This window comes from Brassica napus, chromosome C8 (assembly GCF_020379485.1).
Source record: "Brassica napus cultivar Da-Ae chromosome C8, Da-Ae, whole genome shotgun sequence".
Classification (NCBI taxonomy): Eukaryota; Viridiplantae; Streptophyta; class Magnoliopsida; order Brassicales; family Brassicaceae; genus Brassica; species Brassica napus.
In genome coordinates this window covers 35071298-35096303 of record NC_063451.1, presented here as the reverse complement: position 1 = coordinate 35096303, position 25006 = coordinate 35071298, and the positions used below count along the sequence as shown (strand labels likewise).

The 25006-nt window shown below is 34.8% G+C and overlaps 4 protein-coding genes across 8 annotated transcripts; 2 read left to right on the top strand and 2 right to left on the bottom strand.

Annotated features, from left to right (window-relative positions):
- The first annotated feature begins 780 nt into the window (after positions 1–780).
- Positions 781–2548, top strand: LOC106363437 (auxin-responsive protein SAUR50). The gene has a single exon (XM_048764539.1). It carries the CDS (start codon positions 1360–1362, stop codon positions 1669–1671), a length of 312 nt encoding a protein of 103 aa, XP_048620496.1. The 5' UTR covers positions 781–1359; the 3' UTR covers positions 1672–2548.
- Positions 2549–5095: 2547 nt separating this feature from the next.
- Positions 5096–10047, bottom strand: LOC106363436 (glutathione S-transferase T2-like). The gene is made up of 6 exons (XM_048764538.1): positions 9682–10047; positions 7202–9561; positions 6969–7078; positions 5783–6673; positions 5659–5694; positions 5096–5580 (listed from the first exon to the last, which is right to left on the bottom strand). Exons 4-5 carry the CDS (start codon positions 6663–6665, stop codon positions 5681–5683), a joined length of 897 nt encoding a protein of 298 aa, XP_048620495.1. The 5' UTR covers positions 6666–6673; positions 6969–7078; positions 7202–9561; positions 9682–10047; the 3' UTR covers positions 5096–5580; positions 5659–5680.
- A 716-nt stretch (positions 10048–10763) lies between these two features.
- LOC106364835 (60S ribosomal protein L8-3) lies at positions 10764–12352 on the top strand. The gene is given in 7 exon segments (XM_013804322.3): positions 10764–11263; positions 11265–11310; positions 11313–11532; positions 11534–11586; positions 11682–11764; positions 11766–11912; positions 11915–12352. Coding segments are annotated over 7 exon segments (693 nt in total). The 5' UTR covers positions 10764–11221; the 3' UTR covers positions 12017–12352.
- Positions 12353–12368: 16 nt separating this feature from the next.
- Positions 12369–20833, bottom strand: LOC111208878 (zinc finger CCCH domain-containing protein 45). Of its 5 annotated transcripts, none has more exons than XM_048764534.1 (8): positions 20548–20821; positions 20367–20466; positions 19849–20134; positions 19672–19741; positions 14680–18316; positions 13915–14103; positions 13702–13826; positions 12369–13602 (listed from the first exon to the last, which is right to left on the bottom strand). In XM_048764534.1, the coding sequence occupies exons 5-8, from the start codon at positions 14743–14745 to the stop codon at positions 12483–12485; spliced, it is 1500 nt and encodes a 499-aa protein (XP_048620491.1). In that variant the 5' UTR covers positions 14746–18316; positions 19672–19741; positions 19849–20134; positions 20367–20466; positions 20548–20821; the 3' UTR covers positions 12369–12482. The 5 variants fall into 5 exon arrangements, with proteins under 5 accessions (XP_048620491.1, XP_048620493.1, XP_048620492.1 ...); XM_048764536.1 differs by having other exon boundaries at positions 14680–14760; XM_048764535.1 differs by having other exon boundaries at positions 19849–19930.
- Positions 20834–25006: the final 4173 nt, after the last annotated feature.

Genomic DNA, 25006 nt, shown 5'->3' with positions numbered 1-25006 from the left:
TCGCGGACTCCACCGACACGTGGTAGTCCGCGATTTGTTCGCTTTTTAATATATTTTTTTTCAGACAAAAAAATAAAAAAATAAAAAAAGTTGCCTAAGAAACCGTCAACGGTTTTTAGCGATAATGATGGTCTAACAGAAAACAAAGAGTAACTATAGATAAGAGTGACCAATAATGACAACAATCGGATCGGATTCATGTTCAATAGACTCATGTAACTACTAGGCCTGGGCATAAAATCCGGAACCCGAAATCCGAACCGAACCCGAACCGAAAAACCCGAACCGTTATCCGACCCGAAACGTAAAAATATCCGAATGGGTCTTGTAGGGTGGTACAAAAAATATCCGAACCCGAAGTGTTATTAACCGAACCCGAACATGTAACCCGAAAAATCCGAAATTAATAGTCAATATAAATATTTTGAAATATATATAAGTATTCCAATTATTAAATTCAATATTTGTGGTAATATTATATATAATAATAAATATTAAAATTCTAATAAATGTTTTAAGTACACAATTAGTTATAAATAAGTATTTTATAATTTGCTCATTGAAATAAAAAGTCTACTCTCTATAAGACAATACATATTTTTTACAAATGATGTTTACTTTCATGTTTGATTTAACATTTTATTGTTATTTTATCAATTTTATATGTGATAGATTAATTTTTATTTAATTTAGATGTTTTTCTTTCTGTTTTACTTCAAAAAATTTATTTTTTACTTTGGTTATATCCGAACCGAACCGATATAACCCGAATCCGTACGATATATGATTACTTTATGGGTTTTATGATGCAATACAATTTTGAACCGAACCCGAAGTATTATTATCCGAACCCGACCCATACTAATAAAATTTTAGTATGGGACCTAGAAGCGTAAACCCGAAAATCCAAAAACCCGAAAAACCCGACCCGAATGCCAACGGGTACCCGAATGCCCAGGTCTAGTAACTACTAAACCAAAAAATAGAAAAATATATACACCTATTAAGCATGGAAAATACACATTATAAGTTGCAAAAAAATGTACACATAGTAAATCAAAAATGAAAAGGAGCTTTATTCTTTGACCAAAAAAAAGGAGCTTTGTTCTTCTTGTTCACCTGAGGGAGCACTTCGTGCCGTTTTGGTTACATCCACTGACGTTCTGTTGTTTTATTTCTCACTAAATGGCATGGCCCCTATTTTTTTTACTTCTCCTCGCAGTCACTAGCTCGATCTTTATATATAGACATAATAAGTTGTAATTCTACCAAGGAGTCAAAGAGAAAAAGAAAAAAAATTGTAGCCATTCCCATTCATCAAAGTTATGAAAAAGTGAGAGTATCTATACAAAATATATAATGGGGATAAAGATAGCAAGTAAGGCGCAGACAGAAAAAGTGGCTGCACCACTGAAGCAGATGCTGAAGAGATGCTCAAGCTTACTGAAGAAGGGCAAAGAAGAGGTGACTAGGAAGGGACATTTCGCTGTCTACGTGGGGCAATCCAGATCTCGTCACGTCATCCCCATCACACTCCTCAATCATCCAATCTTCCAGATGATGCTGCATGAAGCGGAGAAAGAGTTTGGGTTTAGGCAAGAGAGAGGCATCACCATTCCTTTCGACCAAAATATATTTCTCTTGGACATCATATCAAATCTCACTAGCTAGTTCATAGTTTGAGTTTCCTCCCATTATAAGCGGAATAGTTACTACGGATGCACAACCCTCTTTTTTTCTCATGGACATCCGTGGGTTCCACGTTACTCCACATGTGTGTCTGTCTCTATAAACATATGGATGATCGATGATCATGATTGAAGCTAACCTGGTCTCTTCAACACTCATATATCAACAGCTCATTACAAGATATTTCAGCATTAATTTATTGATGACTGTTCTTGTTGTGATACAAATATCGTAAATGTTGCGGTTAAACTTAAATTTTGTTTTACTCTTTACATTTTCTAGCCATAACATGTAAACGATAAAGATTTATCGCCCTCCGTAGACGTTTTCATTCGTCTCGCCATATGAAATGAGAGAGCTGCTATCAAATTGTTGCTTCGTGTGTTGAGAAAAAAATGCCATAATATAGCCCACATTTTAATTGTAAAATAAGACATGATTTATTTATTTAGATTTATATTATATGTTTGAGTTTTTTTTTTTCACTTGAAAAGTGTTATTGTTCATATTTGCATTGTCTGAAGCTTGGTTATCATAATAATACAGATAATATTTGTCAATATATATACCGGATTGTGTAAGTTTTTTAAATGATTTTGTTGGTTTTCATTAATGTTTTTAAGGCTTAGTTTTCATTAGCCTTATTTTGCATGTTTTGATATATATTAAAGTTTTTTTTATTACAAAAGAAAGTTATGACGAAAACCACAATAGATAGGTCGCGTTAAAGGCACGGCACTACATGATGCCCGCCCACAGTTTTAAATTGTGAAGTTTACATTTTATTTTCAGTTGTTATAGTATTATCTTAGGATCAAATATTGTTGTAATTTTTTTTTGTTCAACTTATTGTTGTAAATTATATTAAAAAATATTGTTGTAAAGACAACACAAGTAAACGCGTGTAGCATGAATGTGACACAGGAGCATGAAAATGCGCTTCCTTTTTACAAAAAAAAAAAAAAAAAATTGCGCTTCCTCCACCGTCACATGAGCTGAGTTTGCTTATCGAATATTCTATATTTGTGGACTCATTTATCTTAGATTCTATGATTTAACATTTCATCCTTTTTAATCATAAAAGCGTTAGTCATGCGTATGTATAGCAGCATGCAAATTGGTTACAAAAATGACAAGCCTGCGATTGACGTATTTGCTTACATAATGCGCCCATTCATATCATATCTTAAATAATCAGAAATAGTATGTTTTTCCCTCTGGATTATATGATATATATTTCAAATTAAAAGTACTATGGGAAATCGACATGAAAAGGCCATGGGAATGTGGTTTGGAAGTCGATGATACAACTATCTCTTCCTCTTTTAATCTCTGTTTGAGTATATCAGCTTTCCAATGGTTACAAATGTAATCCAAATCATCTTCAAACTTAAAATTTAATATTCTTTCAAAAAAAAATTAAATTTAAAATGACATAATATATATATATATATATATATATATGTGTGTGTGTGTGTGTGGAATTACGATAAATAAGTTTAACTTTTATTGATCTGCAAAAATTGTATTCTTTCATAATTAAAACACAAATTTAATTGTTATTGTTTTTGTTGTACGGCCACTTTTGCTTTAGATGCGTGCATTTATAATTCCGATTTCCGATTGGATATAAGAGCATGATTATCCATGAAACTCAAGTGGGTTTCTTTAATCATTATTTAATTAATTAAATGTATTTAAGTGGGTTTAAGGATTCTAGTTAAGAAACTGTTCGATTTTGTGCCTCCAATGGTAGTTTCTTAACTAAGGATTCTTAACAAAAAAATTATAATTTTTTTTTTAAAGATAAAATTGATTTATTAAATAAAACATATTGAAAGATAACATTTTTAACATAGATTTCAAAATTTAAACATAAAAACAAAGAGTAGTAAAATAAAATAATTTGAAACGAGCTCAGTTGTTGCCTTCACCTCCTCCAAATTTACGCCATATATGTTCAACCAAATCCGCTTTTAGTTGTTGATGCATCTGTCTATCACGAATTCTAGTTCGAACACCCATCATATTGGCGATATTTGTAGGCATATCTTGAGAAAAATCAAGATCGACATGTGAACTTCCGGTGTCGTCTCCTTGTAGGAACTCTGAAACATCAAATTGAGTGTATCCATCTCGTTCGTCTTCTACTATCATATTATGGAGTATGATACATGCTCTCATAATCTTCCCAATTTTGACTTTATCCCAAAAAAGTGCCGGATTTTTGACAATGGCAAAGCGAGCTTGCAAGACTCCAAAAGCACGCTCCACATCTTTTCGGACAGCTTCTTGACGTTGAGCAAATAGAACTGCTTTCGGTCCTTGTGGTACTGGAATATATTGGATAAAAGTCGCTCATTTCGGATAAATACCATCGGTCAGATAGTAAGCCATATGATACTCTCTTCCATTGACAGAGTAAGTGACTTGCGGAGCTTGACCCTTTATTATGTCATCAAAAACAGGTGAGCGGTCAAGAACATTGATATCATTTAAGGTACCTGGAGGACCAAAAAACGCATGCCATATCCAGAGATCATATGAAGCAACGTCCTCTAAAACGATTGTTGGTTTACCCGAACCACGCGAATATTGCCCTTTCCAAGCGGTGGGACAATTCTTCCACTCCCAATGCATACAATCGATGCTTCCTATCATCCCGGGAAATCCACGATACTCTCCAATATCAAGTAGATGTTGAAGATCAGCCGGTGTTGGTCTTCTTAGGTACTCATCACCGAATAAATTGATTATTCCTTCCACAAATTTTTCCACACATGCCCGAGTTGTTGTTTTCCCGAGCCGGAGATATTCTTCGACCGCATCAGCCGCAGTACCATAAGCCAAGACACGAATGGCTGCTGTACACTTTTGGAGGACAGAGAGACCAAGCCTTCCAAGACCATCTTTCTTTTGGCGAAAGAATTGAACTTCGTTGGAGAGTCGCTCAACAATGTGCATGAACAATGGCTTGTTCATTCTAAAACGTCGTCGGAATAAATTTCCAGGATACGTCGGAGTCTCACTGAAATAATCATTCCATAATCGTATATGACCGGCTTCTCGATTTCTTTCGATATAAACTCGTTTTTTTCTTTATGGCTTCTCCTCTTCTTGACAACCATAAGCAATGACAAGATTCTCGAACGTTTGATCAAAATGTTGATCAACATATTCATCAAAATATTGATCAAAATCATCAGGATTATTACGAGAAGAAGATGCCATGGTTACCTGCATCAAAATATTCATGAATATATTTTTTTTGTCTTCATTTTATATAAGGTTGGGAAAAAAATTGGTAAGTAGTAAAACCCTTCTTAATCACCTTCAATTAAAAAAAAAAAACTAAGCCTCATATTTTTTTTTGTCATGAAGCTTCATATTATACAAGGTTGGAAAAAATATAACTTACCCCTTCTTAATCACCTTCATTAAAAAAAAAACTATGATGAATGTTTGTGAACTTGCCTTACGGAGTATCTCTTTATGCAGTCCTTGTTTTGTTGTATCCCTTGGTATGTTTTGTTGCAGCCCTTGGTATGAGAAAGAGAAGATGATATTGGCGATGATATTTTGATGATATGTGATTGAGAAACGAGAATATGAGAAAGAGATGATATTGGCGATGAACACTGAAACTACAAATGACACAAAGAAACTAGAATACTTTCATTTCATTACAAACTAGAGTACTTCATTTCATTTAAAGACAATGAGAGTAGAAAACAACAAACCCAACAGCAGTCTTGTGACACAACAAACCAAGAAAGACATAGCTACTTCCGTGACACAACAAACCAACAAAGACATAAGACTGACACAAGAAAACAACAAAACACTTCTGCTTTTCCACTGCAATGCTCCACTATGTGATGAACACAACACCTGAGATTAATAAAATTTATATGAGAACAACAAGACATAAGAATAATAAACAGAAACAGAAACCTGAGATATGCTCACCCTTCGGAAACAGAACCAGAAACTACTCTGAGCCGCCTGATACAAAGCAAAAATAAGAATGAGAACCAGAACCAACATAAAACAGAAACATAACTTGCTAAATAAGAAGTAACAATAAGCTTACCCAACATTTCTGTAATAAGCTTCTTTTTTAAAGCTTCTTCAAAGTCAGATAGTGTCTCTTTTTTGGCAATGAGAGTCTCAAGCAGCCCCATCTTGGACAGTCTCTCTTTCACATCCAAATCTTTCTCCTTAATTGCCCACAAGTTCTGAAACTCAGAGACACCCTTGAGGGCTTCACCGATTCTCTTACCACTTCCTCGTTTCGATGCCTTGACACCAGGAGGACGTTGCTCAGCATCATTGGTAGTTGCGTAAGAGCTTGAGGACTGAGCACCATCGTCACACTTTCTCTTCTTACAGCTTCCATCAATCTTACTACTAGATGCTTCACACCATTTCTGGTCATACCTTAGCTCGTCCCACGCATGTTGAAGATTAAATTTGATCTTGTGATCATTGAAGAAGATCTCGTGTGCTAGTTTAACTACATCATTCTCATTCATTCCACTTGTCTTCTGTCTTGTTGCAGCCTCATAAGAACCAGAAAATTTGGAAACGAGATCATTTATCTTCTGCCACCTCTGCTTACACTGGATAAACCCTCGCTTTTCACTGCCTTGAACCTTTGGACTAGCTGCAAAGTAACTAGCTATACGCTTCCAGAAAGCAGCAGCTTTTTGCTCATTGCCTACAACAGGGTCCTTACTGGTGTTCAACCATGCGCTAATAAGCACAACATCCTCGGTGAGACTCCATTTCTTTCTTTCTTTTTTCTCTGATGGTGTGTCTTCACGCAAACTTGAAGGTTCAGTACATTGAGTACTAAAAACAGGGAGTTGTGAACAACTCTCACGAAAATAGGTTTGAGGAGGGAAACCATCTTGTTGACTGTTCAACAGATCAACAAAGTTGGAGTTTTGACTATATGGATTCGTAGAATCCATATCCTAGACTGTCAAAGAAGAGAAAAAGAAGAAGAAATGTGTTTGAAGATGGAAAGAGTCACAATGAACGTGTTTAGCAGATGGAAAGCAAGAGCAGTAACTACAGGGTTTAATAGAGATGAGTTATCACAATTAACCTAACTCTAAGCAGCATTCATTATCACTATTAACTCAACCACAAACTTAACTCTAAGCAAGCACACTGTCCTAACCACAACCTAACTGTAAGCAGCATTCATTATCACAATTAACTCACGCCATCAGTAAAGAAAAAAGCTAGCAAAAGGAGTGAGTTACTCGTACCATTCAATGTTTCTGCCTCAACAAAGCTTGTCGATGTGATTGTTAACCATCCTCTGTTTCAATTCAATGCTTCTACCTCAACAAAGACACCATCTGTAGTCACTTTATCCCTGCAAAGGAAAAGTAAAAAATAACCTGAGACAAGATACACTTTAATTAAAAAATAAGACAAGCAAAACAATATAATCTCCGGTTAGTGGTTTATACTTTACAAATTATATAGAGAGTTGAACCTTGCTATGTATAATCTCCAGTTGAGAATCATTCTCTTCCACTCGTGCTCCATGTTGTGTCCTGTCTCTTTCAGATACCTTCCTCAAGTGTTATCAAACAAAATAATGTTGTGTTAATCAACTAAACTAAACCAAAAGTATTGATCCACAAGGACTCAAACGAATAGAAAACAGAGTTCTCGGAGATTCCTAAACTAAACCAAAAGAATTGATCCACAAGGAGCTAATTGATGTTAATCAATTATGTTCATTGGTCCTAATAAAAAGCTATGAACTTTGAATACAATGGAATAGAGAAACAATAAGATGAACCTGACCTTTATTGAAGAAGACTTGATTCTTCTTGTGATCGTTGAATCTCAGCTTCTCCTTTCTTGATGCATGACTCTGATCTTCCATCAATTGACAAACTCTGCCTCAGAAACAAACCATCGACGAAGAACAAAGAGAAGAAGAAGAGAAGACGAAGAACAAACCATCAACTCTCACCTTCCATCAATCGACCAAGAGAAGACGAAGAGAAGACGAAGAACAAACCATCATTTCCGATCTTCAATCGATCGACGAAGACAAGACGAAGAACAAACCATCGTCTTCCTCTGAGATGTCGAAGAACCGAAGAGAGATGACGGAGAAAACAAGAGAAAGAAGAAAGAACCGAGAAAGAAAAAAGGGAAAAGGAAAAAAAATGGTGTTGTCTTGCCCACCATCTTACACGTGTTTCCTTCTTTCATTAAGAAACCGATTCGCAAACCACATGATAAGGAACGGTATCACCCATTTTAATTTAGTTTACATTTAATTAATTCATGTTATTTCTTTAAAAACCCCTTCCCGAAACCGCAATAAAGTTGCTCTAAGAGCATGATTATCCCATGATTCTTAAGTGGGTTTCTTAATGATTATTTAATACTTTAAATATACTTAAGTGAAGTTAAGAACTCTAGTTAAGAAACTCCCATTTTGAGCGGTCCAATGGGAGTTTCTTAATTAGAGGTTCTTAAAAAAAAATTATTTTTTCTAAAGATATTTATTTATTAAATAAAACATATTAAAAGATAACATTTAAAACATATATTTAAAAAAAACATAAAAATAAAAGACTAATACAATAATCAAGAATAATTTGAAAAAAACATTCCGAACTCAGTTGTTGTCTTCATCACGATATGTTGAAGTTTCACTGAATTAATCATTCCATAAACGTAGATCGCCTTCTTCACGATTTCTTACGATATGAACTCGTTTTGCCATATATGTGATCAAAATTTAGAAAATGTTTTGGTTTTTTTTTGGTGAATAATTTAGACAATGAGAGAATGGGATAATAAGAATGAGAGAATGAGAATGAGAGAATAAGAATGAGATAATGAGATAATTAGAGAATTAGAGCATTTGAAATGACACAATGAGAGAATGAGACATTGAGAGCATTTGAAATGAAAGTGTTTTGTGTTTTGCGATAATGAGACAATGAGAGAATGCGATAACTTGCAGATCAAGGCGACTTTGTGATGATTAAGGAGGCTTTGTGTTTTGCGAAGGAGATGATCAAGGAGGCTTTGCGTTTATGGCTTTTGTAAAGGAGAGAATGAGTGTTTTTATAGACTTTACAAAATCGTTTGTGCTTAACTTGGTGAATAACAAGCATAGACTTTATATAGACAACAAACTCATTGTTTTAACTCTTGTGACTTTACAAAACAGACTTTATATATACATCTTGTGACACATACGGACAATGCGTGTGACACATACGGACCGCTCTTGTGACTTCCATCTCATGTATTCTCTATGCACACGTAAACAAGTAAGCTTTAACAACAACACATAAACATAGATACTCTTTTGAATAATAAAAGACAGAGCATTTCAGACAAATAAGCTTTAAAAAGAACATAGAAACACCAGGAGGCCGTTTTCCACCTCATTGGACTGCTCCTGCTTCTGGCAGCAAATGAAACTTAATATAGCTTACTGATTGATACATACATTCACAATATAAGATTCTGATATAAGCTATAGAATTCAGACAAGCCAGCAACAAGATCTCAAAATACTTGTTCCTAACATCTGTAACAATCATAAATCCATCTATAAACCCCCCCCCCCCCCTCCCATTTTTTATTTGTATTCTCCACTGATATATACATCTAGCCAAATGCATATAAGAGCATAATGATAATGTTCACCTGCAAAATCCATTGAACCATGATCAAGCGTAGACGTGGGATGAGATCAGTATGGTCCATGGTGGAGCAGTAAGCCTTAGCACAGTCACGCAAATATGCATGACTTATCTCCCTTTCCCTCAGCCTCTGATAGCTTTCTTCAATCTCTTCGTCTTCAAACCTTAGCAACTAAAACGATAATGTATACGTAAGATTTAGATTCAAAATTTAAGGACAGAGCAGAACAAGCCTCAGATCAAATTAGACTAGCAATCGAGTGTAAATCATAAGCAATCAACCACAACTTACTTCAGACTCGCTTTCATGGCTTTGTTCATGGCGAGAAGATTCGAAATCGTTCGGAATCGTGGATCTACAGAACTGCGCCATGAACTGTAGCCTGAGAACGTCTCTTTGCAAGCGAGATCGGAGACGCAACCCATTGTCACAAGCTCCGGCTTCAGCTCCGCTAATCCAGAACCGGTAAACCCACCTGATGATGATGATCAAAGAAGGAGGAGACGAGCGAACGGCGAAGACGAGCGAAGAAGGAGGAGACGCCGAGACTCGTCGATCGTCCTTCTTGCGGAGAACACGAGACAACGAAACTGCCACAGAAAAAAAAAAAAAAAAAAAAAAAAACAGGAGTATTTGTGTGCTGACATGTGGAATAAAACCCACCTAAAAACCGGTTACCAAAACCCTTACTTAAGGATCGATAATTTTTTTTTTTTCTTTTTTTGATAATCCAGGGGTTCTCCACCTACATGGATCATTCCCCTGGTCCCGGTTAGGCAGCGGTCCACTTCACTCGGGAGGGTTTTACCTGGGCTGGGGACAAGACCCAACACCGAGTACCGCATTTGGTGACATAATGGGCAGTTCGCCTCCGTCTGGCGTCGAACCCGTGAACATGACAATTGGCCGACAGGATCCTTACCAAGTGAGCTGCCTCATCCCGTCAATAATTATTTTTTTATTTTGTTTACATTTAATTAAATCAGTTTATTACCTTAAGAATCTTGTTAAAGATCTGCGATAAACATGGTCTAAGGTCATATATTGGTTCTATTCCACCATCTTTGCTTTTGGACTGTTGAAAAACTGAGTTCTAGTTTATCTTTTGGTCAATTTTCAGATATATATTTTTAAATTTTCAGATTTTCACACACTACTGCATTTCATTAGTTTTTCATCTAAAATGACACTTAACAAAAGCTAAGGATCGACAAAGCTATTTGAACCACTAATTAAAGTTTTGCATATATCTCCGATCCTTTCCGTATCCAACACAATTATTGTGGTCTATTCGACAGTTACTAGTTCAAAATAGAGAAAACAAATTTGTCGGTTTCAAAAAAAAAAAAAAAAGAGAAAACAAATTTGTCATGTTTTCACATATTTTTCGTTTTACAAAAGAACTTGTCTCCAAAAGTACAAAAATTAAGATGTTTTGTTTATCTAGCTCAGTTTTAGTTCAAATATTTCTTTGTTCATGTTTAAAATTCTTAAAAGCTATGGTTTTGTTATTCTTATTGAGAATTGATGAGGATTTATCATCATGATCTGTAAAATTCAGGAATTTTTTTATAACATTAGTATTGATTCAAAATAGTGTAGTAGTTTAAGAATATATGTAACTATTATTTTAGCACTTTTCTCATTCTCGTTTTGTCAATCAATGTGGCTAATTTAACTGAGTTTGCATGGAACTACGCTACATGGAGACCCGATACTAAAGCTCCAATCCAAATAACTAGGGTTTTCCAAGAAGACACGCTACATAAACATAGTTCGTGCAAAATCCCAATGCCGTGCGGAGAGGGCAAGAAGAAAACTAAGACTAGTCATGGGTCGTGTGATTAGGGCTCAACGTAAGGGTGCATGCCACTGGTTCCGTCTTCAAGTCCCACACTCACCACCGCAAGGGTCCTGCTAAGTCCGTAGCCTCGACTACGGCGAGAGAAATGGTTATCTCAAGGATCCAGGACGTGGCGCTGCGTTAGCTCGCGTTGATTTCCGACATCCTATCCGTTACAAGGAGCAGAAGGAGCTCTTTGTCGCCGCCGAAGGTATGTACTCGGGACAGTTCCTCTACTGTGGTAAGAAGGCGACTCTCGTTGTCGGGAACGTACTTCCACTTAGATCTATTCACGAGGGCTTCCGGTGATTACGCCATCGTGATTGCTCACAATCATGACAACGACACCACTAGGTAATACTCTCACCGTTGCTTGTGTGGCACGTGAATTGATTCTGTAAAGCCTTTCTCTTTTAGATTTCTTGTTTGATTATTAATAAATAAAAGTGAATAATATTATCAAAGAAGATTATGCAAAGTGGATGTAGAGCCATGATTGGTCAAGTTGCAGGTGGAGGAAGAACAGAGAAGCCCACTTCTTAAGGCAGGTAACGCATACCATAAGTATCGCGTGAAGAGAAACTGCTGGCCTATAGTTCGTGGTGTGGCTATGAACCCAGTCGAGCATCCTCACGGAGGAGGAAACCGCCAGCACATTGGTCACGCCAGTACGGTCAGACCACACGCGATAAATCAGCTGGTTCGAAAGTTGGTCTCATTGCCGCGAGAAGAACGGGTCGTCTCAGAGGTCAAGCTGCCGCATCAGCAGCCAAGTCTGAATAGGCTAGACTTGTGACACACACTTCTATCCTTTCTTTAATTTTGTTGAAGACCTTCGTTGTATTTTATTTTATAATTCTTTTCGAGTTTTGGTGTTGTATTTTATTTTATAATTCTTTTCGAGTTTTGGTGTTTAACGCTTATGAACTTTGTATTAGATTTACCTATAGAGAAAACAGTTATTATGGTTTATTTCTTTTTCGTTATTTTACTTTTTGTACGTCCAATTTAGATTTTCATTGAAAATAAAAAAGTTGGCTGATAATTTAGACAAAAAGTGAACTACGAAGACGTAAGAGTTGGTCCTGGTCACTTTGGTGCGCTAAACTTTTGTCTGCTCAATTAATGGAAAAAATTGAAGAACAAAAATTAATCAAATTTGAAATTGTTTCAACTCAGGTTTTTTTTTTACTAAAGACAAAATTCTACTTGCTGATTTGGAATGAATCAAGAGTCAGAATTTATATGTTCAAAAATTATTTCTATCATAGCTTCCAAACTTCAACCTCTTAGCCCCTGGAGCCTCGGCTTCAAAATTAGGTCTCAATCGGTCATGCACACAGACGCATCTATCACCCATCTGACAACCTCTCGCAGTGCCATAGTATATACACTGTTTCTGAACCTTATTTTGATCAATGCGTCCATTGAATTTTCCATTTTGTGAATGGTATTGGTTAGTTTCATGATTCGCGGTACCATGTTCCCTTATAAGGTTTTTGAAATAGTCATCACTCTTCATTGGTTGCACTACCGGTTTACCAGTCCGGTTTAAGTTCATTGGATAATTGTTGAAACCAGTTTGAGGACCCCTTCCAAATACAACTGGTGCCTGAACAATGTTCATTTCAGGAGTGCGGTATGCAGAATTGTGGTGAGGAGGATTCACTGTTACCTTTGGTTCAGAGAAAACACGTGGAGGTCTCTGGTGGGGGTTAACGTTCATTGGTAGAGAACTCGACGGGAGACGAGCCGGAAGAGGTGGTTGCGTAGCTATACTAATAACACATGGTTGAACAGACATTGGTATACTAACCGGGACTTGATTCAGAGGGGATATGTTTTGGTTTACAGGCTTAGGTGGAGACACTCGTCTCTGCTCAGGGTTAGTAAAAGGCTGAGAAGCTGTGAAACCCTGTTTTTGAGGTATTATTGTTGGCTGTGGCTTTGTCATGGGTAAGGGAGTGGCATGTTCAGCAACAAGCCTAGTAGGGTTGATGGTATTAGTCTCAAGGGGCTGATTCTTAGGTTCAGAGGATTTACCTGTTGTGTCAGTGATCAGATGCTTGATCATTTTCGGGTTGCTGAGGAGTTTGATAAGTAGATGAGGATCAATCATACTCCCTTGTTCCTTGGTTTTCATCAGTGCAGCAAGAGCTGCAGAAGCAGCAGCCAGGCTCAACTCTGGTGCAGGACCAGAAACCAGTCCTTGGATTGAAGGTTTGGTCTCCAACGAACTTTGCTTGCTTGCGGTAGTGTTGGATGATTCCTCTGAAGATTCAGACTCGTCCTCGATTGGAGTGAGACGAATGGTGGGCGTTTTGCTGTCGTCAAAGCTTTCCGCTTCAACAACCGGTGAAACAGAGGGTCTGCGTGAAGAAACAGAGGTCAAGATAGCTACACAATGGTTGAATAACATAAAAAGAGAGAGAGAGAGAGAGAGAGAGAGAGAGAAGGCAAGCAAGTACCGAGAAGGGATGGTAGAGCGATGAGGATAGATGGCTTCCAACACTTTAGAAATCCTCAAGTTTTCAGTTCTCCTTTCTGTGCTCTCGCCACCATCTCCCATTAGCCAAGTACCACTGACTATGAACTGTTTAAACCCAAAAGACATTTTAACATAAAAGCTTTCAAAAGGGCTTTTTTCCAAATCTCTAGATTGTGTGTATAAAGAAGACTACCTTAGAAGGTCGTTTCCATTTGATCCGAGGAATGGTTGAGACACTCAGCTTCTCTGCATAGTGGTTTCCTTCGAAACCAGGTGGAAGATCTGGCACTCGAGGTTTGCTTATTGATTGCTTTGGGTGGGTATGACGATGTGCCTGAGATGCAACTTTAGCAGGACAGTCCTCTGTTCGAAACAGCTTAACCTGTTCCAATCATGCACTATTAGAATCTGAAGCTGGAATCTTCTGGTAACTAAACAACGAAGGCTTCCCTAGGTACATATTATTTTACAGAGCATTCTTCATAGTTGCAAAGATGCATTCACCAAATCGTGTAATCAAATTCATCACCATTTTGTGTATCAAATAAATGGATCACACTTACAAAGTCAACTGTTTTTTTTTATTTAAATGGATCATCATCAATTCATGTATATACAAACGTGCTTGTCATTTATCTGAATTGAGTTCAACGTTAACTTCAAATAATATTAAAGATTAAATTCCAATATACAAAGTTTCTTTGAAGTATTATTCATCAAATTCTAAATTTCGTTTATTTTAACAAGAATGTTAAATCAACCGCTAATTTTATATCACCTTTATACCGATTTGGATTCAACGCAATTTTAGATCCGATCAGATCAGATCAGATCAGATCCAGCCAATTTTAATGATTCAATAAATTAACGGATTCACGAATCATCTGGCACAAATTACAGACGGAATCAAAGAAACAACATCGACCATACGACGATTTAGATATATATATATATATACCTGACAAAGCTTAGGACCTGATGGCCATGAAACCCTCGATTTCTTCGATCTCTTCATAATATTCATATTAATCTCAAAGATCTAATCCAGTAAACAAAAGAAAAATCGAATTTATTTTTTTTCCAGGTAATTCGATTATCCGTTTATCAGATTCACACAGACGATGATCAAATACGATTCGCTAGATCTACAGATTCCTTTGTTTACATAAAAGAACACGTTGAGAATCAGAGGAGGATTCAATTCGGGGAGCGTGAGTTAGAGATCTGTGAGAGAAGAAAAGAAAAGAGAGAGAAGCGGCGCGATGATTTGCGCGGCCAATAAGAAGAACCCTAGAACAAGGCTACAACTGTATCTCTTCTTTATCTATTTATTGTGGTTTATTTTTTTTTTGGACTCTAGTTATAACTTATATTATATATATATATATATACAAGGTTTTTTTATTTTTATTAATTAATTGCGTGTAATTCGCAACTCTCAACGACTCCGAATAATAATAATGGGTTTCGTATTTGATGGCGTAACGTTTCTAATATTTTAGAATTCTATCTTTTTCATGTAATAATGAAATCCTTTATTTAGCAGCACAAAAAAGGATATAAGAAATCATATTTTTAAATAGACATGGGGAAATATATAAAAACAGATTTGTTTTCCAATTTTGTCTAGATTATTTTAATAAAGTTATATATTTTTATGAAAATTATAAATTGAATAAAAATGCACATGAACCAATTTTCAAACTAAACCATAAGTTCATTCGGGTAAATAAAAATATTGATCCGTGGAAAATGTCATTGAAGATATAAGATAAAATCACACACTTTATTTTTATATGATTATTTGACTATATTAAATTAATAAGGATAAAATGCAGTTCATCAATACGAATATCTTTGATAAAAAAAATACGAATATCTTAGAAAATAGATCCGAATGTAGAAAATAAAATTTCAGATTTGTCAAAAATATATACATAGCGTTATCACCCCTGATTGGAACGATACAATAGCTTCACTCTTGAAACTTGTTCGAAGTCGTATTGATCATGTGCTTAGGAGGATGACTTTTACTTTGTCTGGAAAGAGCGAAACTCACGAAGGCATAGTGGTGTGTGGGTCACGACGGAAAAGCTCACTCGAAACATAGATAAGCAGATTAGGAATCAGATATCATCACTTCGTTACACCAAGGATCATCCGTCGGAGGAGATGATGCGAAGATGGTTTGAGGTTAATTAACGTTAGGAAGGGTTGCGTCTAATTCTTTTATTTGTTTTTAGTCGAATAGAGACATATCCACCTACTTGTAAATGTGCAATTTTGATCAATAAATTTGATATTTAATAAATAAATATATATATTTAATTTTAATTTTTAAAGTAAGGATATTCAGATTTGAATCATGGATTTGGATCCATGTATCTTATTTCTAAGTCTGAATATCTATATTAGAATTTTAAATTTTAAATATATTCTTTAAAGTTTATCATTAATTTCTTATTGTATTAATATTTATTAATAAATCAACTTTATAATATTATATTTTCATTTTTATTATAGCATATCTATATTTTTATAAATTTAAAATTTAGCATTTATAATTACTTTCAATATATATATATATATTTTTTAATTTTAGTTTATTTTTTACTAATCTAGATCTAAATATCTATACCTATTTTAATATTTAAATTGATAGTCATTAACCAGTTATCTAGAATCTATTGTAGCTCTGAGTGGTAATCAACCGTCCGCACCGCACCGCTGTCAATAGTAACAAAAAAAACTCTATATATACTATATATCTATTTATTTATAGATATATAGATACATATATTTTTGTTACTATTTAAACCGTATTTATGTCATAGTTGTTCGGTATGTTAGCATTCGGGCCTATATACGAATAGTGAAACACGATCTGGTCCCTCCCACCTGTATTTGCTAGGTTGTCAGAAATACGACAGTCACCCGTAAGTAACTAGCTTGTCAGAAACTAACTAACTAGCATGCATTGTCATATCAATCAACCTTATTGCAAAAACAATTCATACAAATAAACGTTAAATGGTTGACCAAGAAAAAACCGATAAATGATTACAGACTTGTTACTTTATGAATGACGTTAACAACGTTCACGCAAAAGAAGTGAAACATAATAGACGAGTTTCGTAAAAACTATACTATTAAACCATGATCCTATCTATTTTAAACCTTTATACTTACTACATATGCCATTCATTTCCAATAGAAATCGTTAACTTCATTAAAGGGCATTTCCGTTATTTTATATCTTTAGTTTTCTTCCTGTTATATTGGCTCTTGCTTATTGACGTTGGGTTTTTGAATGCAGACCCAAACGTGGTGGAACATGACATATTGAATGTCTTTCTTCGATAGGCCCCGTCTCTTAACAAAATATTTAACGTAAACCCATTTTTCCTAACAAATTTTATTAATACGTTATATAATATAGCTTACTAAATATTGAGTGTAATCTAATGTTACTTAGTTAAAGCAAATCCTTAAAATTTCTATCTAACCCCCATAATGCATAAACCAAACCAGTTCAAAACATTTCGTTAACTTCACCAAATACAAAACATTAATTATATATTATGTAATCTATACCCCCAACATACCTAAACTAAATCATAACAATAGTGTAGTGTTCTTCTCCCTAACCCTAAACCCCAACAATCCAACCCCTAAAAAGTTTGTATATCATTTACCAATTAGTAAAATTTTCACGAAAATGCTATCAACAATATTTTTTGATAATATCTTATTTTTAAAGTATATTCCAAAATTCAGATAGTATCTGTGGTAGATGTCGATTTAAATTAGGAAAAAAAAAAAAATGCTCATTTTTAATGTTTTTGACTAACAACTCATGGATAATTTAAGAATTCGGTTCCAATGGTATATTCCAAATTTGTTACGAGCTGTTAACTATCTGGTTTTTGCATAAAAAATAATTATCTGACTATTCTTTAAAATCATTGAGAATGCATTGAATCGTTTAGCTTGGCCATGAAGAATACATAATAACTACTCAAAAATATTATTTCTTTAAATCATACTCACTCTGTTTCTAAAAGATCCATATTCTAGTTTTTTCACACATTTTAATAAAACACATTAAATTTGCATAATTTTTGGTGTTTATCTTCTTTCTACAATTTTAAGCCAATAAAACATCAATTAGTGCAATTAAGATTTTTGAAATTTACAATTAGTTAATAAAACATGCATTGAAAATGTAAAAAATAAATTTTTTAGAAACAAATTTTTTTTCTAGAATATGTATCTTTAAGGAACGGAGGGAGTAGATTTTATAAAAATATATGTACCAACCGAATTGTAAATATTCTTAAGATATGTACATTTTCACTAACAGTATATATTTTAAATCAGGGAGGATGCATTAAATCGTTTAGCTTGGCCATGAAACATACGTAATAACTACACAAAATTTTTGTTCCTTTAAAACGTAGATATTATAAAGATATATGTACCAACCGAATTGTAAATAGGGAAAATCGCCAAAACGGAACATAAAAACAACATAGTTGTCCCTATGGTATAAAACCATATTTGTCCATTTATTCTCCCTTTTATCCTTTCCATTTCTGAAATTTAATGAAATAAATAGTTTTATGAATCCAAAAAAATATTAAAAATATAAACAATTAATAAAACACCTATATACACAGACACATATTTTTTTTTTGGTTAAAAAACTTGATAAATAAAATTTTAAAATTACGTTCCACTAAAAGTAGAATTCGTTTTCTACGGAAAACGAATTCCAGAATAAACAAGTCCATCTACTTTTTTAGAAGAAACAATCTAAAAATTATTAAAATTCTAAATATGGGGAATGCGAATTCTACTAATTGTAAAGATCGCTACTTTTCTTTTGAATGCATTTTCTACTTTTATGAAGTATTATAAAATTTCGGGTATGCGAAATCTAAACTTAACACGAACGTCTACAAAAAGTAGAAATTGTATTCAAAATTTTTGTCATGGTTCTACACAGTGTAGAAAGTGTCCTCTACGGATAAAAAATCAGTTTTTTCCGAAAATTAAGGAAGTTTCGGTTAAGAAAATATTCTAAAAATATTCTAATTTCCTAAAACGTGTCCTGGTCGATTTTCTTTGTCAAAATATAAAAAAAAAACGTTTTTGGCTTTTTTTCTTCATCAATCTATGATTTCTCCATAGTTTGTCTTGTAATTTTCACAAGCTCTTGTTCTATAATGCATATCTATACAATATGTGGTGTTTGGGAATTTAGTGCAAGCACGAGATGAGTATTTTCGGCTGATGATAAAGGGGGTAGGCTACTGTTATTGGAATCAAGTTTTACCTTAGAAGATTAAAAAAAAACAGTTTTGGAGGATTTTAGAAACCAAATGCAATTGGGTTAAGAGATATTTTTATATGTGTCGTGTGTTCTTTTTTAAGAAAATATATTTTTACATATTTTTTTCTTCCTAAAACATTATGGAATTACCTTTTTTTTTTATCTTTTTCCATTAAACTTTTTTAAAATGGTTTTAATTTATGTTTAATTTGATTAAAGAAATGTTAGTTTTGGGATTATGAAAAATATTATACTATAGGGACAACTTAGTGATGATTTTATACCATAGGGACAACTATGTTGTTTTTTTGTTCCGTTTTGTCAATTTTCCCTTGTAAATATTGCTAAGATATGTAAATTTTAGCTGACAATATATATTTAAATCTTTTTGCTTGATCACTACTCTAGGGATTTCCTAAACTGAATATACTAGAGATTTAGTTTAAGCGTTAGTTAGAAACCATCGACTAAATTACTGCTATATAAACACCACTAGCGTGCCAAAGTTTCCTCACATCTATTCACAGCTACATTAGCTACAAAAAAAAAAAACTAAAATGTCTTCGATAACGAAAGTGACCGTGGTTGGAAAGTGCATATGAAAGTGTTGCATACTTGGAAGCAGTACAACACAGTGCATGAAGACACCCTTGAGATCGTGCTATCCGATGAAAATGTGAGTTTTCTGGTTATACGTGTTATGTAAAATTTGGTATTAGGAAACAACAATTGTCTAAATTTGATATTTGCTCATCTATAAAATATGAGAAAGCCATTTTATAGTGACTTAACTTTTGGTATCACCATGATCTCCCTTTTGGTGATGGTAAATGTTCACTTCCAACGTATTTTTCCGGATCCAAATTTATCGTAGCTGTCAAATGTAAAATTCAGTCACATATTAATAAAATAATCATGCTATATTTATATGCAAATTATGATTTATATTAATGTAAAAGAAAACAAAGTATCTGGAAATAACTTATCTTTTATTTTAAAAACAAGTTATCCATAGAAGAATGAAACCCATAATCTTCGCAGTTGGAATATGAATATTTTCTCCAAAAGTATACTAGTCCTGAAAGGAAAGTTTTTTTAACCCTTTTTAACAAAACAAACACTTAAACACAGATTCTAGAGCTGTAAATAATAACTTCAACAGTAGATAGAAATTGTCAAAAGAATCTTACGCTTTCTTGCCAATGTTATTTGGCTTTTGTTTTCCAGATTTTTTTTTGAATCAATTTTAAAACGATCAGATTTTTATTAACAACTATGGATCAAAAAAAAAGACGTGAAATCAGATTTACCTTTTTGTGATTTTTCAAATCTTCTTAAGACTTTGTCAAAGAGAGCTGAAAAGGTGAAGTTCGTCAACCATCTCAAACTCATCGTTTTTCTCATGGATGCCTTCAGATCCAACATGCAAAACAAGTAAGATTTTTTTTTAGATCTTTATCTCTTTTAAAATAAAAAGTTAGAGAAAATCACCTAAATAGATCGGAAAAGGTGAAGTCCTCCGTGGATCTACCGATTTTGGATCGTCAGGAAGTTTTCCAGCTAATCTTAAAAAATCGGTAGTTCTTTGATTTGCTACCATTGATTTTCACCTCTACAAGCAGTCGTTTCCATCGATTAAAAGTTTCGCCATAGAAATCGTCTTCCGTAATAAAACCTCGAGACAAAATTTTTTGCTCTTGCCTTTTCTGTTTTCTTTAAGTGACTGGTCATCGACCACACAATTTGTCGGTTCAGATGTTTTTACTTTGGGCCATTGGGGCCGAGATTAGTATCTGTTGTATTTCCAGTTCTTATTTTTTTTGTGCAATTCTGGCTCATTTCAAATATTTTGTTTGTATTAACAAACATGATTAAACATATGATTATTATCTTTTACTTTTCTTAATCTATGTTTAGACATTCCTAAAATATCTTAATGTTATAATGAAACATGTAAATATTTATTCAAAGCTTAATATAATAGTATATTAATAGTATATTAACAAAAAAATTGTATATAAAATAACTTTAACAAAACAAATTCTCATCATAATAAATTTATTGAATAGAATATACCACTTTAAATCCTTTCACAACATCAATCCACATTTTGTAAACATCAATTTATTAATAAAACAATAATAAATAAAGATGATAATTTCTGTTAAAAAAAATCATAAAGCTAATTTTATGTTTGCTAAAAAGATAAAAATATGAACATATTACATTTTCCAATTTTAAAATATATTTAAAAAAGAACATGTCCAGCGGGCATTTAAAAAGCCCAACAACATTAAATCCATCAATAAGAATTTATCATCTTTAAAGAATAGGAAAGAAGAATTAAACCTTATATCTTGCCGAGGGTCTATTGTCGGTCTCTTAGACCATGATTAATCCGGAGTTCTTAGAGTGAAATTCTTGGCGGAAGTTAAGAAACTGTTTATTAACTTCCGCTAAAAACCCCAGATTAATCATGCTCTTAGGCTTTTTAAAATCACAAGTCCAAAACAAAAGAATGGCTGAAATACTGAAATAAAAACATTGAAAATATTGGGATTCACACCCTAGCCTCTCATATACTCTAGTGCATAACTAACCTATAGACCATTGGCAATTTTCAGAAAAATGCAGCTTATTAAATAGTTAATAAAATGACGGCCGGAAGCATGGGTTTCTTTCGCTTGGACCCATGGCCGGTTCTATGCAAGTCATCCGTTCAGGTTTCCACCAATTCACTAACTTTAGCCATCTAAACCCCTAACCGAGAAAATCTCTCTTTTCAATAGAGTTCTTTGTGTAGGTTTTGATTAACTTATTTCGGATGTTAACCACAAGACTGAATTCTTTCACCTATTAGTAATAGAAATGTTTGTTCTGCTTGGCTAGATTACCTTAATTCCTTCACTACAAGAAAACACATGGTTAACGACGAAAATTAACGAGGAAAAACAATCCTCGTAAATTTGCGTCGAGTTTACGACGAATTTACGTGAAAAACTAAAGTCATCGTTATTTCCTCGTAACGTAACGACAAAACTATTTCGTCGTAATGTGGATGTAACTTTACGAGTATTTTACGAGGAAAAACTATTTCCTCGTAAATACGACGTAAACTTTGCGTGGTATTTACGAGGGAATAGTTTACGTGTATTTAGCGAGAAAATTTTTGAATCCACCAACTTTATAGGTGTTACACGTTTTTTTTGCCCACCTAATTAATTTTCGTCGTAAATTCATAGCAAAATTACAACTACCAGATTCGAATTTTCCTATAAATATGGATGTTTAAACATCATTTTAAACACACCAACAACAAAAAACGTGAAAGAAAAAAAATGGCTGGCTCCGGGAATATTTACGAGTTGCGGAAGTGGATGTATATGCATAGAGATGCTAACGGGAGAGTGACGAAAGAATACCTTGCGGGTCTGGAGACATTTATGCATCAAACAGATTCAACACCGCTCGCCCAAGAAAGTGGTAAGATGTTCTGTCCTTGTCGGAAATGCAACAATTCGAAACTGGCAAACCGTGAAAATGTTTGGAAGCATTTAATAAATAGAGGTTTCACGGCAAATTACTATATCTGGTTTCAACATGGAGAAGGTTTTAATTATGATAAGAATGAAGCTAGTAGTAGTAATAGCAATTTTCAGGAAAAAGAACCGGTTGATCATCATTTGCATAATGAACATAGTTACCAGCAGGAGGAGATGGTAGATTATGATAGGGTTCATGATATGGTAGCTGATGCATTCGTAGCTCATGATGGAGATGAAGAACCTAATATAGATGCAAAAAAGTTTTACGAAATGTTAAGCGCGGCGAATCAACCACTTTACAGTGGTTGTAGAGAAGGTCTCTCTAAATTGTCGTTAGCTGCTAGAATGATGAATATTAAAACTGATCACAATCTACCTGAAAGTTGCATGAACGAATGGGCAGACTTGTTTAAAGAGTATTTGCCGGAAGACAATGTGTCTGCTGATTCTTATTATGAGATTCAGAAACTGGTTTATAGCCTTGGGTTGCCTTCGGAGATGATAGATGTTTGCATCGACAACTGCATGATCTATTGGGGAGATGATGAGAAGCTAGAAGAATGTCGATTCTGCAAGAAGCCACGATTCAAGCCGCAAGGACGGGGACGTAATAGGGTACCGTACCAAAGGATGTGGTACCTACCAATTACAGACAGATTGAAAAGATTGTATCAATCAGAGCAGACTGCTGGAAAGATGAGATGGCATGCCGAGCATACTCAGACGGATGGTGAGATGACTCATCCATCAGATGCAAGAGCCTGGAAACATTTCAACAAAGTACATCCAGATTTCGCTAGCAATATCCGGAATGTGTATCTCGGATTATGCACAGATGGATTTAGTCCGTTCGGAATGTCAGGGAGACAATATTCATTGTGGCCAGTCTTTCTTACTCCATACAACCTGCCACCGGAGATGTGCATGCAACGGGAGTTGCTATTCTTGACCATATTAATACCTGGTCCGAACCATCCAAAAAGGTCCCTGGATGTTTTCCTACAACCACTGATAAAAGAGTTGAAGGATTTGTGGTCAACAGGGGTGAGGACGTATGACTGTTCAACGAAGACGAATTTTACGATGCGAGCGATGCTTTTGTGGACCATAAGTGATTTCCCTGCCTATGGGATGTTGTCTGGATGGACTACACATGGGAGATTAGCTTGTCCATATTGTAATGGAACGACGGATGCGTTTCAACTGAAGAATGGTAGGAAGACAAGTTGGTTTGATTGTCACCGTCGATTTCTTCCCATTGGCCATCCTTACCGAAGAAACAAGAATTTGTTTAGGCACAAAAGGGTTGTGAGAGACACTCCTCCTCCATATCTAACTGGAGAACAAATTGAAGCGCAAATCGACTACTACGGAGCTAACGAAACAGTTCGTTGGGGTGGTAATTGGCATGTCCCTCGTAATATGCCAGATTCTTACGGTGTTCATCACAACTGGCACAAGAAGAGTATATTTTGGGAGTTGCCATATTGGAAGGATCTTCTTCTGCGCCACAACCTCGATGTGATGCATATAGAGAAGAATTTCTTTGAGAACATCATGAATACAATATTGAATGTCCCAGGGAAGACAAAAGACAACATAAAATCAAGGTTGGACTTGCCGGATATTTGCTCAAGAAGCGAGTTACATATTAAAAGCAATGGACAAGTTCCCGTTCCGATATTCAGATTATCTTCAGAAAAAAAGTCGGTGTTGTTCAACTGGGTGGCATCAGAAGTGAAGTTCCCCGATGGGTATGTTTCGAATCTCTCTAGATGTGTTGAAAAGGGTCAAAAGTTCTCCGGGATGAAGAGTCATGATTGTCATGTATTTATGCAACGACTACTGCCCTTTGCATTTGCGGAGCTACTTCCAACAAACGTACATGAAGCACTTGCAGGTACGTAGTGTATTATATCACAATAATTTACAAAATAATATATGACTAACAATGTGTTTAATTTTTTTTGAATATAAAAGGCATTGGAGCATTTTTCAGGGATCTGAGCACACGCACTCTTAAAGAAGAAGTTGTGGAACAGCTTCAAGAGAACATTCCCATCTTATTGTGCAACTTGGAGAAGATATTTCCTCCCGGATTTTTTGACGTCATGGAGCATCTAGCTGTCCACCTCCCATATGAGGCATTGCTTCGTGGACCTGTACATTACGGATGGATGTATCAGTATGAGCGAGCCATGAAATATTTGAAGGGAAAAGCAAAGAACCTCGCCAAAGTTGAAGGTTCTATAATTGCTGGAAGTTTGACGGAAGAAGTTTCTCACTTCACATCGTACTACTTTGCGTCAAAAGTACGTACACGGAGAAGAGCTCCAAGAAGATATGATGATGGTGGTGTTGCGCCAACATATGCAGTTGCTGGTGTTCCAGACATCTTTAGCCAG

Coding starts and splice junctions, on each gene's coding strand:
- LOC106363437 (XM_048764539.1), top strand. CDS start 1,360: ATGGGGATAAAGATAGCAAGTAAGGCGCAGACAGAAAAAGTGGCTGCA.
- LOC106363436 (XM_048764538.1), bottom strand. CDS start 6,665: ATGGATTCTACGAATCCATATAGTCAAAACTCCAACTTTGTTGATCTG.
- LOC111208878 (XM_022708485.2), bottom strand. CDS start 14,745: ATGAATATTATGAAGAGATCGAAGAAATCGAGGGTTTCATGGCCATCA. Junction 14,104..14,679: donor CAGGTCCTAAGCTTTGTCAG/GTATATATATAT, acceptor TGATTGGAACAG/GTTAAGCTGTTTCGAACAGA. Junction 13,603..13,701: donor CGCTCTACCATCCCTTCTCG/GTACTTGCTTGC, acceptor TTCTTCACGCAG/ACCCTCTGTTTCACCGGTTG.